General features: G+C 41.1%; 2 protein-coding genes across 4 annotated transcripts; one reads left to right on the forward strand and one right to left on the reverse strand.

The window, feature by feature from the left end:
* Positions 1 to 629: 629 nt before the first annotated feature.
* LOC133847536 (protein suppressor of sable) lies at positions 630 to 10828 on the reverse strand. 3 transcript variants are annotated; one of them, XM_062282666.1, is made up of 6 exons: positions 10650 to 10828; positions 8103 to 8452; positions 7690 to 8030; positions 5274 to 6760; positions 4582 to 4724; positions 630 to 3290 (listed from the first exon to the last, which is right to left on the reverse strand). In XM_062282666.1, the coding sequence occupies exons 2-6, from the start codon at positions 8407 to 8409 to the stop codon at positions 1108 to 1110; spliced, it is 4461 nt and encodes a 1486-aa protein (XP_062138650.1). In that variant the 5' UTR covers positions 8410 to 8452; positions 10650 to 10828; the 3' UTR covers positions 630 to 1107. The 3 variants fall into 3 exon arrangements, with proteins under 3 accessions (XP_062138650.1, XP_062138647.1, XP_062138648.1); XM_062282663.1 differs by having other exon boundaries at positions 8103 to 8457; XM_062282664.1 differs by having other exon boundaries at positions 8103 to 8457; positions 10138 to 10828.
* Positions 10829 to 11558: 730 nt separating this feature from the next.
* Positions 11559 to 14137, forward strand: LOC133847549 (caspase-8). Its single transcript, XM_062282684.1, has 5 exons — positions 11559 to 11874; positions 11931 to 12713; positions 13005 to 13355; positions 13424 to 13578; positions 13972 to 14137. Exons 1-5 carry the CDS (start codon positions 11800 to 11802, stop codon positions 14117 to 14119), a joined length of 1512 nt encoding a protein of 503 aa, XP_062138668.1. The 5' UTR covers positions 11559 to 11799; the 3' UTR covers positions 14120 to 14137.
* Positions 14138 to 14449: the final 312 nt, after the last annotated feature.

A 14449-nucleotide genomic window follows, 5' to 3' on the forward strand; every position in this document is an offset into this window, starting at 1 on the left:
CTCGTTAGCAGCAATTTCAAAATATACTGTAAATACTAGTCATATTTTATTAATGAATGTGCAGCTTTTCAAATAGCTTTTGTAATTTTTGAGGAAACTTCCCAATATAATTTTTAGTCATTCAGTGAGGATTAATAAAAAAATAATTTAAAAAATTCAATCAAAATCAGAGCGTTTGTCGCGACCCCAAGTTGGATATAGTATTTTTCAGTCACATAAACGGGCAGGCACATTCTCAAGCGGTAGATACCTCGTTGATAGTAATCGGTAGCATCCCTGAATAACTGAAGTTTGAGTTTTAAAACTGCATTTGACTTCATCTTATTTTGTTAAAATTAAATGTTTATCAGATAAATATGACAAAAAGCTTCGTTTTGTATTAAAAAAGCTAATTTCAAATAATTTAGAAATATCGATAAATCTGAATCGATGCAGCCTACTGTAAGCGTGGTGCGTGACTGCTGTTAACAGTCCCTTAGCATATTGCTGTTAAGGTAATGGTAATGCTGCCAGATGGTTGTTATCAGAGCAGCTGGCAGCTTTGATAACAGCTCAAATAGCCGTTAGCGCATGCCGCTTAGTAAAAATGTTTGTTGCGATTTTTGTGTAAAATTCGAAGTTGTTAATAATACTTAACACAATCCTTTTATTTCGTAGGTCTGCTTAGCTAAGAGCTTACACATAGTGTGAAATACAAATTGAGTTTCGACTAAGACTACATATTTCTTCTTTTTGTTTTTCGTTAATCAGTACGTAGGCGCGACGACATCCGAGTTTATAGTTCACTTATCCATAATAATAAAAAAAAATATAATAAAATTATGTCTGTATATATATTATATATATAATCTATAGATAATCATACATGTATGTGTATATACACATATAAAAAAAAAACAATTAAATTTATAGATTAGGATAATATACAAATTACATAGCAGTCCAAATCCGATTTTTTTTAAGTAGATCGTAATAGCAAAAAACCGTTAAAGCTATTCTTAAAAAAAAAAAAACTAAGTTTAACACGGGCTCGTTTCATCTCTTAGTGTAGTTCATTAAGTTTGTGTGTGTGTGTGTGAGTGTTGGGAGGGGGGAGTGAGCATTATTTTAGTTGTTTCGATTTCGATTACCATTGCCGCGATTTCGATTGTTGCCGGCAAAGTGCTGACGACCCTGATTGTTGCCGCCGCCATTGTTATTATTGTTACCAGGGCCGCCAAAGTTTTTGAATGGCACATTGGCGCCATTGTTAAACGGCGGCATTCCCATGTTATTCATGGCCATGCTGTTCATATTCATGCTATTCATGCCGCCCATATTGGGTGGCATATTATTCATGCCCATATTCCTGTTATTCATGCTGTTCATGCTATTCATGCCCATGCTGTTCATGTTGTTCATATTGTTCATGTTCATGTTGTTCATATTATTCATGTTGTTGCCACCGCCAGCGAAAGGATTGAATGGATTGTTGCTCATCACACCGCCCATAACATTCACATTCGGCACATTCACATTCACATTCGGCGGCATTCCGAGTATGCTGTTGTTATTGCTGTTGTTCTGATTGCCACCATTGTTGTTGTTGTTATTATTGTTATTGTTGCGTGGCCCAGGTGGCGGTTGATTAAACGGTGGCATGCCACCAGCAACCATGCCGCGTGCCACTTGCGGCGGCGGTTGACGCAACAGTTGCGCCAAATTCGGTGGCGGCTGCGACATATTCGGCAAAATGGGAACCACTGGCACCGCGGCAGTTGCCACATTCTGTGGCGGCTCCTCGGGCAGTTGCACCACCAGCCCATTGTCATCGATGTAGATGTGGAGCTTGGCGAAGATTTGCTGCAGCGTCTGATTGTTCACGATGAAGTTGACGTCGAAGATCTTCGTGCTCGACTCCTGCTGATGGAACTTCTTCAGTTCGGTGAACACGAGCGCCAGCTGTTGATTCACCATGATCTTGTTGTTGCTGCCCAGCTGCTTGTACCAATTGGAGCTCTGCAACAGATTGCGTATCTCGAGTATTTGCCGACTGCTGTCGACTGCAGCAGCACCCGAAGCGGTGGCTGAGGCCGCTCCGAAGCCCGCGCTCGTTGTGGAGCTGGCGGCATTTAAATGCGCACGTCGCGGATCCCGACGCGGATCGCTGCGTGTGGTTGCAGCTCCTGATGCCGAAGCACCTCCTCCTGCATCGCCACTCGACGACGTCGACGACGGCGGCGGCACATTCATAGCCGGCAGTTGCATGGACGGAGGCGGTGAACTGGGCGTCGATTCGTGAGCATCCGGTGACGAGATGCAGTTGCTCGTCTTGCGCTCCCGTCGCCGGGCATCGCCACCAGCTGACCCAGAGAGCGTTGCGCTGCCACTGTGACTGCTGCCCAGACCCGAGCCGGTGCTCTCATCCGTTAGCTCCGGCATGCCGAGGATGCGACGCAGTCGGGGATCACGCAACTCTCGCTGCTCCTTGTGGCTGGCATGCTGACGCAATTGGCTGTAGTTGGGCGGCTCCACGAGCACCTCTTGCATGTGCCAGCGTATGGGGATGTGGGAAAAGATCGCCGCATCGATTTCGGTCGCTGGCAAATAATGCTTCATCGGTTCGAATGGCAAACGCATATCGATGTCCCGATCGCGTTCACGTTGCGCGTCCGAGACGCGTGCCGCATCCTCGAGCGCCGCCTTTGCGGGATCGTAGTCGTACATGGAAAGACGCGAGTATATCGATGTTGAGCCCAAGCCTAGGCCAGCACTTGGGCCAGCCTCCAAACTAATCAGTTGCAATTTATCCTCTTTGGGGGATTGCGAACCCGGCTCGGGAGTTGGCGTTGGCGTCAACGAACGCGAATTGGAATTGGAAGCGGTGCTCGCATCGGTGTATTTGAAATGGTAGTTGTCGCCATCGCCATCGGCGGAGCCATCGTCGGCTGCATCGCCGCTGTGCGTCTTGAAGGGATTGCGTATGATGTCGCGATAGAAAGCGGCGCGTTCCTCCTTCTTGTTGTCCTCTGTTGTTGTTGTTGTTGCTGTCTCGGTGCTTGGCTCTGTGGGCGAGTTGATCGATTGGTTGGTCGATTGCTGGCCGAGCATGTTGCTCATGAATGTGGGCAGATCGAACACCGATGGCATTGGCGGCATCTCCTCCTCTTTCTCCACATCCTTCTTCTCTTCATCGTCGTCGCCAGCGCTTTTGGTTTTCTTCGACTTGGGCTCCGATTCGGAATCGTCCGTCTCCTCGGTGCCATCGTCGATGACCAACTGTTCTTCATCTTCCTCCCGATCATCGTCCACTAGGAGGGGTATAAGAGAGAAATAAGAGAATATAAGTATAAATATAAGACCAAAATGCAGACTATACGTATAAGATTAGGTATACGTATAAGATCGAGTATAAGTATAGTTATAGTATAAGGATGTACATAAGTACGAGTGTAATTATAAGAGTTAGTGTAAGAGAAGGCATAAGTATAAGATTGAATATAAGTATACGTATACGTAGCACAAGTATATGAGAGAGTATAATTATAAGAGTTAGTATAAGTGCCAGAGAGAGTATAAGTATGATGTAGATTATAAATATAAGGGTAGGTGTAAGTATACTATTAAGTATAGGGTATAAATACATATATGTAAGTTTGAGTATAGGTATAATTATGAATGTAAGTGTAAGTATAAGTCTAGGTAATAGAAAATTTAACGACTATCGATAGTTTCTCTTAACTTCAATTTGCAACTACATACTGAATAAATTATAAAATGGGGTCAAATCACAAAAAGTGAAATAGCTAATATAATTAAGACGCACTGATTATTAAATAAATATTTTGCTCTGACAATAAATAATCAACAATAATATGCTTAACATGTTGACAAAGACACGTTTAAACAATTTAATAGCAAAGATAATCTGAATACAAACTCATTTAGCAACTTTATTGGCAAATTTCAAAGTTAATGGACGATATTATCTTATTCGAAAATATGATATTGAAGTTCTAGTAAATTAATAAATATTCTGGGATTGACAATAACTACTTTTAAAGTAAATGAGTAAAAAAAATAGCCTGGAAGCCTTGCTTATCTCATTGCAATAAGGAATTGTATTCGTTATTTCAATAAAATAATAATAATAATAATAATGCCCAATGCAAGTGGTAAAGTAAAGTAGTGAAGTAAAAGTAAAAAGTGTTTTAGCAACTTTAAAAGTAAAATATCAATAACAATAAATACATATATAAAATAACAATAAAGCAATGCATTAACAGCACCGAAACAATAATAAAAATGAAGGAACCTAGTTCTCCCGTATTTTTTAATGCATTTTATCTTTTAGTTAGTGGAGTGTGACCATTAAATGAGATAAAAAATGCTGCTAAGTCGAGCTAAGTGAATGTAGTATAATAATAAAAAGCAAAAGCAAAGTAGCTGATTATCAAAGTGGCGTTGAGTAAGTAACAATAATATTTTGTCTGCCTCTTTATACTTATAATTAATGTGGCCGTTAAGCGAGTTTATTAAGCCGTTAAACGCATTTTTGTACTAAATATAATAGAAAGATATTTTCGTCTTGTGGAAACTTACGCGGATCGTTGCCGGGGAAGCTGACATGGGCATCCTTCAGATACTGTGTGTAGTCGACCATGATAAAGCCGTTGTTGCTGTTGCTGTTGCTATTCGACGAGCTGGCCAACGTGTTCACATCCTGATCCGCCTTTGAAGTGCTTCTGCAAAAAACAAATTGAATAATGAGTTTGTGACACAAAACCTTTGCTATTAACTGTAATGTGCACTTAAATGCAAAATGTTGAATTTGCTTTAAGTATTTAAATAAAAATTGGAGGCCAACTGCAAATTGTTCATTGCCAACACGCAAATTTGAGATTAAAATGATGCAAATTAAAATAATTTGCGATAAGTGCAATGCATTAAAGCTTAAAAATTTCGATAGACTCTTCTAATTGAAATTTGAGAATTAAATAAAGTCTTATAGTTATAGTTTTTATCGGTAATGGAACTAGCTTGTTGAAAATGAAATGTTGCCACTAACTGCAATTGATTTGTCCTAAATATTTAAGCGAATATGCAATACTTTTCATCGACTCGATTGAATGCAAATATATGCATTAAATTAAGCTCGCATTTTGGAAGTTATCTTAAAAATTCTGCACTTAAGTTAAAAATGTGATTTAGATGCAATAAAATAAGTTAAACTTTTTTGGATTAAATTAAGCTAAAACTGTTGGCAATTATCTTAAATATAGTTGGTTACTCACTTATCGGCCGCTGTGGTGCTTCCCGGTTCCTGGGGCTTGGCCTCCTCGGCCTTGCGCTGAATCTCGCCAATTTCGGGCAGCGTGAGTCCCGCCTCAGTTAGCTGGCCGAAGGGCACCTGGAGCATCTGCTCCAGATTGCTGATGCCCAGCTTATTCAGCTTGGCCATGTGCTCAGCGCTCAGCACCTGCGTCAGATTGACGAGATCGAGATGGGCAGGCAAGGCTTTCTGTGTTGTTGTACTGGCAGTGGAAGTGATGACAGTGCCAGATCCTGTCGACGAGGAAGCTCCAACTCCAACTCCAGCTATTGCTGTTGTTGTTGGTGTTGTGGATGCCGCCGCTTTGGCCGCTGACTTTTCAGCCCAACGCGATTTGCGTTTCTTCTCCGGCTTCGAATCGCCACCGACGCCGCCTCCACCATGATGCAGATTCGTTGGCGGATTGATGACCATATCGAGCAGAGATGGTATCGTATTGCCACCGCCAGCTGCCGCAGCAACCGTAGCTGCAGAGGTTGCTCCTGCTGCTGCCGCTGCAGCCGCATTGGCAGCGGCCACAACTTGTTGCAAATTGGCGCTGACCGCTGCAATGGCTGCCGCTTGATTGGCGGTCACTTTGGCCGCTGCCGCCGCCTGCTGTTGCTCCTGGAGTCGACTGAGTCCCGCGCTGGCCAAGGTGATCCAACTGTTCTCCATGTGATATTGTTCGCACAATTGTTCGTGACGTCGCGTCATTTGGGAGAGCGCAACATCGCGTGAGATGCGCTTAAAGTCACCGAGTATCTCCTTGGGTGCCGTCTCCATGTGCTTCAGGAGTATGTTGCGCAGCTGCTCGGTCAACGGTTCGCCGTGATGGAAGAGACAATCGTCGCCGGCATAGCAATCCATGCCCAGGTAGTAATATTTACATGGGAACTCCTTGTGCATGTAACTGCACTTGTCCCGCTTCGCACAGCAATCCTTCAGATAGAATTTGCATAGCTCCAGTTTGCGCGGCTCCCGCGGCTTCTCATCCCCACCCGAATCCCGACGATTACGCTTATTCCCGCCTCCGCCACCGCCATCGTGTCCACGACGATCCATCATCAACAGTTCGCGTTCACGATCGCGTTCTCGATCGCGTTCACGTCGCTTCCTCCCACCGCGTTGCTCCTTGTCCCGTTCCCTACGCTGGCGACGTCGTCCCCCGCCGCCGCCACCTCCACCGCTTCCGAGTGCTGCACCCGCATTGCCCGGCTCATCGTCCGAATAGGAATCGTAGCTGCTGTAATTGTCCGGCGGTGAATCGTAACCACCGCCCGCTTCGCCCATTTCGGGCCAATCGCTGTTGTAACGGCTGCCGCCGGGTGCATTTGTTGACGCGCTGGGTGCGCCACCTGGCGGCGGACTGCCGCCACGCACGTTCATCATCTCGTACTCGTCCATGTCCATTTCGTCGCTGGCGGCGGCGCCGCCGGCTTCGTCCATTGAGTCGCGACGGGCGCGTTTCTGAAACAAATCAAACGAAACGGATGAGAATCACATAAATAAGGCACATTTAACGACTATCGATAACTATCGATAGTTAATAAACTTCTTTTGAGTATTATGGCACAAAGTGTGAGAGTGTATCTGACTCGAGATCGGATCCAAGAAAAGTAATTCTTATGGGGGAAGCATTAAACGAGTAAATTTAACCACTATCGATAACTATCGATAGTTAGTAAACTTCTGTTAAGTAATAAGACACAATAGGATCTGACTCGAGATCGTATCAAAAGATGAACTATTAACAGACTGAAATTTACTTAGTAAGCTTATGTATTGAGATATTTAGAAACTATCGACAGTTAATAAACTTATACCGATCACATAGAGGAGATGTATCTAGCACATGAATGTATCACATTAATAAAAGATAATTAAAGACTCAATAATTCGTTAGAACAGTCCAGATTAATTTATAGCGATAGCAATCAAATCATAACCAAGTCCAGAGGTTCCATTGAATATATGCTTACTATCGATAATTCTCAATAACAGTTAAAATTATGAGGGAAAAAAGCAAATTGAGAACTTGTCAACTTGGAATAATTATAAATTAAAGGATCAAGTCAAGAGTAGTCATAAACTAGGGAAACTTTACAAAATATAGAAAGACCATTCAATATGTGTTTACTATCGATAACTATCGGTAACAGTTAAAGATATAAGGTAAAAGGCAAATTGAAAAGAGATCAACTAGAAATACTTATAAATCATAGGATCAAGTCAAGAGCATACACCAAGCTTTACTTGACTTATCGATAACTATCGATAAGCCGGTTAAGCGCATTTTCAGCTGTCATACATAGTTCAGATTAAAGGCTGTGATCTCAGGGTCATGGCTACAGCTAAGGAACACGAATTTAGGACTTAAGACAGACCAAAGTAATTACCTGATACTCTTTGTCCTTCTTCTGCTCGCGTTCGCGTTCCTTTTTGCGCTTGCGTCGCCGACTGCTCCGACTCAGTGTCGCCTGCTGTTGAGTTGCATCGCTGCCCACTGCTGCAGCTGCAGCTGCCGAAGAGGAAGCTGCAACATCGCCAGCCAAAATGGAGCCATCGGCATCGCTGTTGTTGTTGTTGATATTGATGTTGGTGTTGCCGGCATTGCTGTTGTTATTGTTACTGCTATTGTTGCTGTTGTTGTTATTGTGGATTCGTGGCATGGGCGGCTCAATGCCGCTTCGTTTGAGCACCTTGGCAATGGCATTCTCAATGCTCACTGCATGATCATCTAAAATACATAAAAAATATAATGATTAAGATTCAACTTTCTGAGTTATTGTTGCTGTTCTTGTTGTTGTACCTTCTAGTGGGCGTGGTTTCTTGGATTTGGGGGCGAGAGCGGAGGATGATTCATTGGCCAGACCAAGGAATACAACATCATCATCATGATGGCTGTTTGGCAGCAATTTCTCAGTTCCCACAAATTGAACATCATCATTCGATGAGTTTAGTTTATTTTGTTGTTGCTGTTGGTGTTGTTGTAGTTGTTGTTGCTGTGATTGCTCTCTTGGCAATTTCTGTGGCTCTTCCTCTTCGTCATCATCATCGATCTCACCATCCTCAAGATCATCGGCTAGATTTATGATCGGCGCCACAATCGAAGACATTTTACCGCCTCTGTTGCGCTTTCTTCTAATATGATTTTTTCGACTATTCTGGTGTAAAGACAGGGAATTTTAGATTTGAATTAATATCTACTTCAATATTATTCTCCTATTATATGCATAAAGATTCACATGCTTGTGGACCACAGTGCAGCATTTGTGTTAGCAACAATGTTGTTAAGGGGCGCATGGTAAGCAGCATGTTGCTAACGCGCGCTGCCTTAGCAACAACAGCCCCAATAAACCAACAAGCAAAACACCTTGTCTTTTGTCTCGCTCGCACCTTAAATACAAATATATGTATATACGTTTACTATATTATTAGGGCCTTTCTATATATTGTTGTTTGATATATATGTATGTAAGTTGCGAAATTGTTCCATTATTATTCATTCACTTGCACTTAACATAGCGCTGTTAAAACCAAAAACAACTTGTTGCTCGATATGATGACCTGTGTCAACAATACAGCAAAAAAACGTCGAAAAATAACAATAACAAATACTTAATGCAGGCTGGCAATAATTGTTCAGAGTAATTTGCTTTGTCATAAAAAAAATGCGAAGCGCAGCTTAACAGTGCACTGTTAACGTCCCTCTCTCACACGATTTTTTTCTCGCTCGCACGCTACTATTGCTGTGTTTCTCGAGCGTTGCATATATATACATATGTATGTGTGTGTGTCTGTGTATTTAGCACAAAATTGTTTGTTTTGGGAAAGAAAATATGAGAACAAATTACAAATAATTGAAATTTACTAAATTCTTTTGGCATTTGCAAACACACAGCTACAGAAACAGCACACACACATACGCATACACAATCGAATGGGACGCTCTCGCGTACTCTCATTGTGTGTGACCACCAAGCTGTCATGTTGTCTCGCTTGCGCGCATGGGCAAAGCATATATGCGTGACATACATACATACATACGTGGCTTTAGATCTGTATGAGTGCGTAAGTGTGTGTGTGTAAATGAGAGTGTAATGTTGCTAAAATAAATGTTGAATTGTAAGAAATGCATATTTTGTTTGTTGATACATACATTATGAATTTGTCATGTTATGTTTACATTATATTATTACACTTTGTAGCCTGTAGTAGAATTTGTTTATGTTTGTTGTTGTTGTCTTTGTTATTTCCAAGTCGTTTCAAATTTTTGCCACAATTGTCAGGGCCACGCTGGGCGAAAGTTTCGTATGAAATACATGATACATTATGTGTGTGTGTGTATGTGTTATTTAGGTATTTAAGTGCTCACTTGTATAAGTGTGTGAGTTTGGTATTTAATTGCGCGCGTGTGTGTAATGCGACGCCCAGCATGACACACGACGAATTGCAAAAAAAAAAGCCAACAGCTGCGCAGCTTTTGCACATGCTGAAACCATGCTTGCTTTCTTTTGCATGTACATAGTACGTATGTAAATACATACGTATGTACATATGTATGTGCGCATGTATATAGTCGCATTGTCTCTTTGTTGTTGCCTTGCAAAAACCATTTGTATGCGTGTGCAATGTACTGTGTTTGTACGTGTGCGTGTGTGAGCGTTGTCATTGCCGTTTTAGAATTTTGAATGGGAAGTGGGCGTGGTAGCTAACAAACAAAACAACTGGGAAAACGACAACAACAACAGAAGACTCGTCTGGAAGTTTACGTAGAAAATTGTTGGAAAACGTTGTGCATTTTTTTTTTTTTTTTTTCATTTTGTTGGAACAATTTCTCTTACGGTTTGAGCGTGGGCGTGGCATTTTTGTGGTTACGGAACATTTACAAATTACAATTATTAATGATTTATAACATTGCTGTTCAATTCTCGTTGTTTCTTGGTTATATTTTAGTTATAGTTTTTTTTTTGCATTTTTTTCGCTTTTGCTTGGTTTTTTTCTTTTTTGGCGTCGCTGTTTTTCCGCTGCTTACATAATGTGAAGTGGTACAGTAGGTGAATAGATATGCATATACTATGTATGTATGTATGCGTGTGTGTGTGCGCGTGTGTACATATGCTCGAGTATGTGTGAAGGTATATTATGCATACAGGCATACTACACATATACATACATACAACGAAAACAACAACACATACACATATGGCGACACACACAACATACACATATGCATTGAACATGCATATATGCATGTGTGGTGCATATATACGTATGTATAAGAAATATATATTTCTTGGTATTTTTGTTGTTTTCGGTTGAAATTTTTGGTTTAGTTGTTTTTTGTTGTTTATACAATATATATGCAAGCTGTCGCTCTCTTTCTCTCTTCTGACTGTGGCCCTGGCCTCTGTATATGTCTGTCCCTTTCTCTCTGTTTCGCTCATAGACAGAATATATAACAAATATACATTAAATAATTAAAAACTCGTCAACATGAGCGTTGTTAACAATTCAACAATATCTACTTGAATGAGTTGAGAAAATGGCAACCATGATAGACATCGTTTTCTGGCTGCACACAAACAAATATCAGGGATGCTTTCGATGTGGTGAGTTTCTCGAAGTATGCAGCGCATTTTGAATACGCGCCATATTTTCATCGTCTATCATACATCTGTTAAGGACGCTGCATGTTCATTTCCAAAATGTACTATTTTTGTTAAATACATATATATTATTCAAATAGTGTAATTTTTAATTTTGCACATTTTTATGCCAAATACATTTTAATTGTCGGAGCTGTTGTGCACCGCTTAGATATTGCTGAACGCCACTGAAAGCAACCCTGGGTCGTTTACATGATAGTGCAGCTGTGTGGTAACCACATGAACGGTATCAATGTCGATAATTATTTGCAAGCAAATCAAATAAAATAATTTTGTATGAAACTTTTTAAATGCCTACATATATATTGATTCATATTAGAAGGGGGTGGTGGTCAGCATTTGGCCATTCATTATCTTACCTTACGCATATTTCGTTAACCACTGTTTGAAAAAGTTATTATTATACGTATTTTTTTATTTTATAAGCCAATTATATTTATTGCTTTGTTCTTACTGCTTTCCATGAAAATATAATTCTGATGAGCATTGAAATGAAAGCCAACTTGGGAAAGTTGAACAGATTTGGTTTTGAAGTAAATGTCAACGCCAACGATAAAATGAGCAATCGATAAGCAATGTGACCTGAGAGGCGAGCACAGCAGTTGCACAAGTTTACCAAACGGTCACATTCCGATCGCGAGTTTGTTTACAATTTATAATATTTAGTTTTGTTTTTCTTCATATTTTGTAATTTTAATTTTAAGTCAATTGTTAAATTAGTGCACATAGATAGCGTAATTGCTAAAGTATTAAGTGAAGTGTTAGTGGATCGACATCAGAAGCAATTGTAAAGTTGTAATATTTTTGGACTTCCCCTAAATTAAGACAGGAATAAAAATGCAAGAAGAACTGGACAACATCGAATTGGATGATTTACCGTCTGTTGAACTGGATCTCAACTTTGCCCAGAAAGTAAAACAATGATCGTAAAATACGATTCCTTTGTAATCTAGTTTTTCGCTTATCAGGTTTCGCTATCGTTTCTGCTTTTCGGAGTACAACATTCGCATGCGTCGTTCATACTGCAAAAGCTTTTGACGCTGGTGCGATCGCCGCCCGAGGAGCAGCTCAATAGTGATCTCTTGTGTCTCTATGCGCATGCGAATCCCGGCAGCTGGCGTTCTCATCTCGTCGAGGCGCTGTGCATCATCAATGCACGCCGTGTGCTACGTAAATTGGGATTGAATTGGGAGCAGCTGCGTCTGCGGTATTTGCCACATATTTCGGAAATTTCTCTGCATGTGCATCCAATGCTCAAGGCTCTGTATGTGATCTGTGAACGCATGACAGTGGCGCAAAGTGGCCGCCTCGTCTTGGACATCAATGAGAAGTTGGCGCGACAACGCCACGAAGGTGATATTGGGGAACCGTTGCGTTTCTATGATATCGAATATTTGGAGATCTTTATGTTGGATTGGCTGACACGGCGACATATACGTCTGGGCGACATCGAAACCATTGGCAGCGATGTGCAACTGCTGATCGAGTATTTCAAGTTCCACGACATGCATCAGTTTGCCACGCTGCTCATTCAAACCTACAACTCAAATGCCAGCGCCCAAGAGTACATTAAGTGTGAATCAGATGCAGAGCCAGAGCAACCAACTAGTGTGGTGCAGCCCGTTGCTAGGAGCAATGCCAGCAATGCGATGGCGCTGCAATCTGCTAAGCGGGTGCGGCAAGAGAACGCTGGCATTTTGTTGATCATCAATCAGCAAACTTTTCATCGGAATGTCGATGAGAAATTCCGCGTAAGTAGCAATCGCTTACGCGTTGATACGCGTTGATGGCTTATCAACAGCTGGCTCACAATTGCAGCTGAATAATTGAATACTAATGAATTACATATGCATTTCTCGTTAATCTATGCCAGCTGGCAGTGTCAGTTAATACAATTCAATTAGCAAAAGCACCTGGTATATTTATTGACGGTGACTGGTATATATTAATGCTCAAGTTGCGGTAACACTGCTTGGCTTAAAAAGCCGCGCGTCAATATTCAAAATATGAGTTCTCTAATTATGATTTATGTGCACTTGCAGCATTTGTTGCCAACTCAAGATCTACGCAAACGCGAAGGCACCGATGTGGATAAAACGCGGTTAACCGAAGTATTCTCGGCCCTCGGTTACAGCGTCGAATCACACGATAATGTGGATCATCTGACGATGTTGGAATTAATACGCAGTGTCTGCGACCGGTCGATGATGCGAGATTCATTGATTGTATGCATCTTGTCGCATGGCTTCGAAGGCGCCGTCTATGGCTGCGATAGCATTCCATTGAGCATCATTGATTTGCAATGGGTGCTCTGTGCGGATAAAAATCTTAACGAGACGCCCAAGCTGCTCATCATCCAGGCGTGTCAGCAGAACGAGAAAAACAAACAAACTGTAACTGTTGTTCTTTTTACCAGAACTATTCTAGAATTATACTAAATTCTCGCTGTTTTTTCTCGTAGCGCGATGTGAATGCTGGTCGAATGCCGGTAAATCAGCTGGGCAACATGGTGGTGGCCATGTCAACTGTGCCCGGTTATGTGGCGCTGCGACACAGCCTCAACGGCAGCTGGTTCATTCAGACACTGTGCGAGACGGTCCGTGAGCATGCCGACAAGTAAGCACAGCACTCATTAGCTGGAGGGTAGAAGGATATAATAAGTTTGTCAGAAGAAGCAATCCAATCATTTACAATTGTTGTTACATTCATTGTTTTTCCATTTGTCTTTCTGTCTGCCCTAGATAACGAAGATTACACGGGATATACTTATAAAAGCTAAGCGTAGATAAACTATGTTTAAACTAGAAACTAGTATATGCAAAAAACAGAAATACGAGAAATACTTTCAAGAGCTAATCGAACCTAAACTATGTTTAAACTAGAAACTAATTTGTTACACAATTCACACACCCAAAAGTTTTTAAAAAAAAATTTAAGAAACAATTTATTGAAGCCAGTTTTAAGATTTCATTAGCTTTGTTTAAAATTGTGCCCCTTTTCTGCTTGCAGCGATCATGTGCTTGAAATCTTGACGACGACCATTGGAAAGGTGAGCGAGAAGCGCGGCGACAAGGATCAGCAAATGGTTCCACTTTTAAGCAGCACGCTGCGACAAAAGGTTTTTCTACCAGCCCGCAACACTGTGCTAAATAAATAAACTCTATGTGTTATAAAATTGTTATTTTGTACTCTGTATTTTAATGTATTGTATTTCCATTTAAATCTGTTCGATTGTTAAATATTTTACTATTTTATGTTTGTTGTTGTTGTTGCTGCTGTTGCACATTTACCATCTGTTATTGCAAGTGAATGTGAGTTTTGCTCATTCATTGATATAAAAGTGAAAGTGCCAATTTACAACTTATAGCCATGAGCTATTAAGTTTCAAATCAAATTGCAGAATATTGTAAAATTCAAATTGAAGCACGAACATTTGATATACAGAATAAAGTGGATTCAATCACTTTAAATAATTATACTGGCCAAA

This window comes from Drosophila sulfurigaster, chromosome X, assembly GCF_023558435.1.
Source record: "Drosophila sulfurigaster albostrigata strain 15112-1811.04 chromosome X, ASM2355843v2, whole genome shotgun sequence".
NCBI lineage: Eukaryota > Metazoa > Arthropoda > Insecta > Diptera > Drosophilidae > Drosophila > Drosophila sulfurigaster.

Excerpts from the sequence above, each read along its gene's own strand:
- LOC133847536 (XM_062282666.1), bottom strand. The coding sequence starts at position 8,409 with ATGTCTTCGATTGTGGCGCCGATCATAAATCTAGCCGATGATCTTGAG. Across the intron at positions 8,031-8,102 it reads GAAACCACGCCCACTAGAAG|ATGATCATGCAGTGAGCATT; the intron begins GTACAACAACAA and ends TATGTATTTTAG. Across the intron at positions 4,725-5,273 it reads AGCACCACAGCGGCCGATAA|AAGCACTTCAAAGGCGGATC; the intron begins GTGAGTAACCAA and ends TGTTTTTTGCAG.
- LOC133847549 (XM_062282684.1), top strand. The coding sequence starts at position 11,800 with ATGCAAGAAGAACTGGACAACATCGAATTGGATGATTTACCGTCTGTT. Across the intron at positions 11,875-11,930 it reads ATCTCAACTTTGCCCAGAAA|GTTTCGCTATCGTTTCTGCT; the intron begins GTAAAACAATGA and ends TTCGCTTATCAG. Across the intron at positions 13,579-13,971 it reads GTCCGTGAGCATGCCGACAA|CGATCATGTGCTTGAAATCT; the intron begins GTAAGCACAGCA and ends TTCTGCTTGCAG.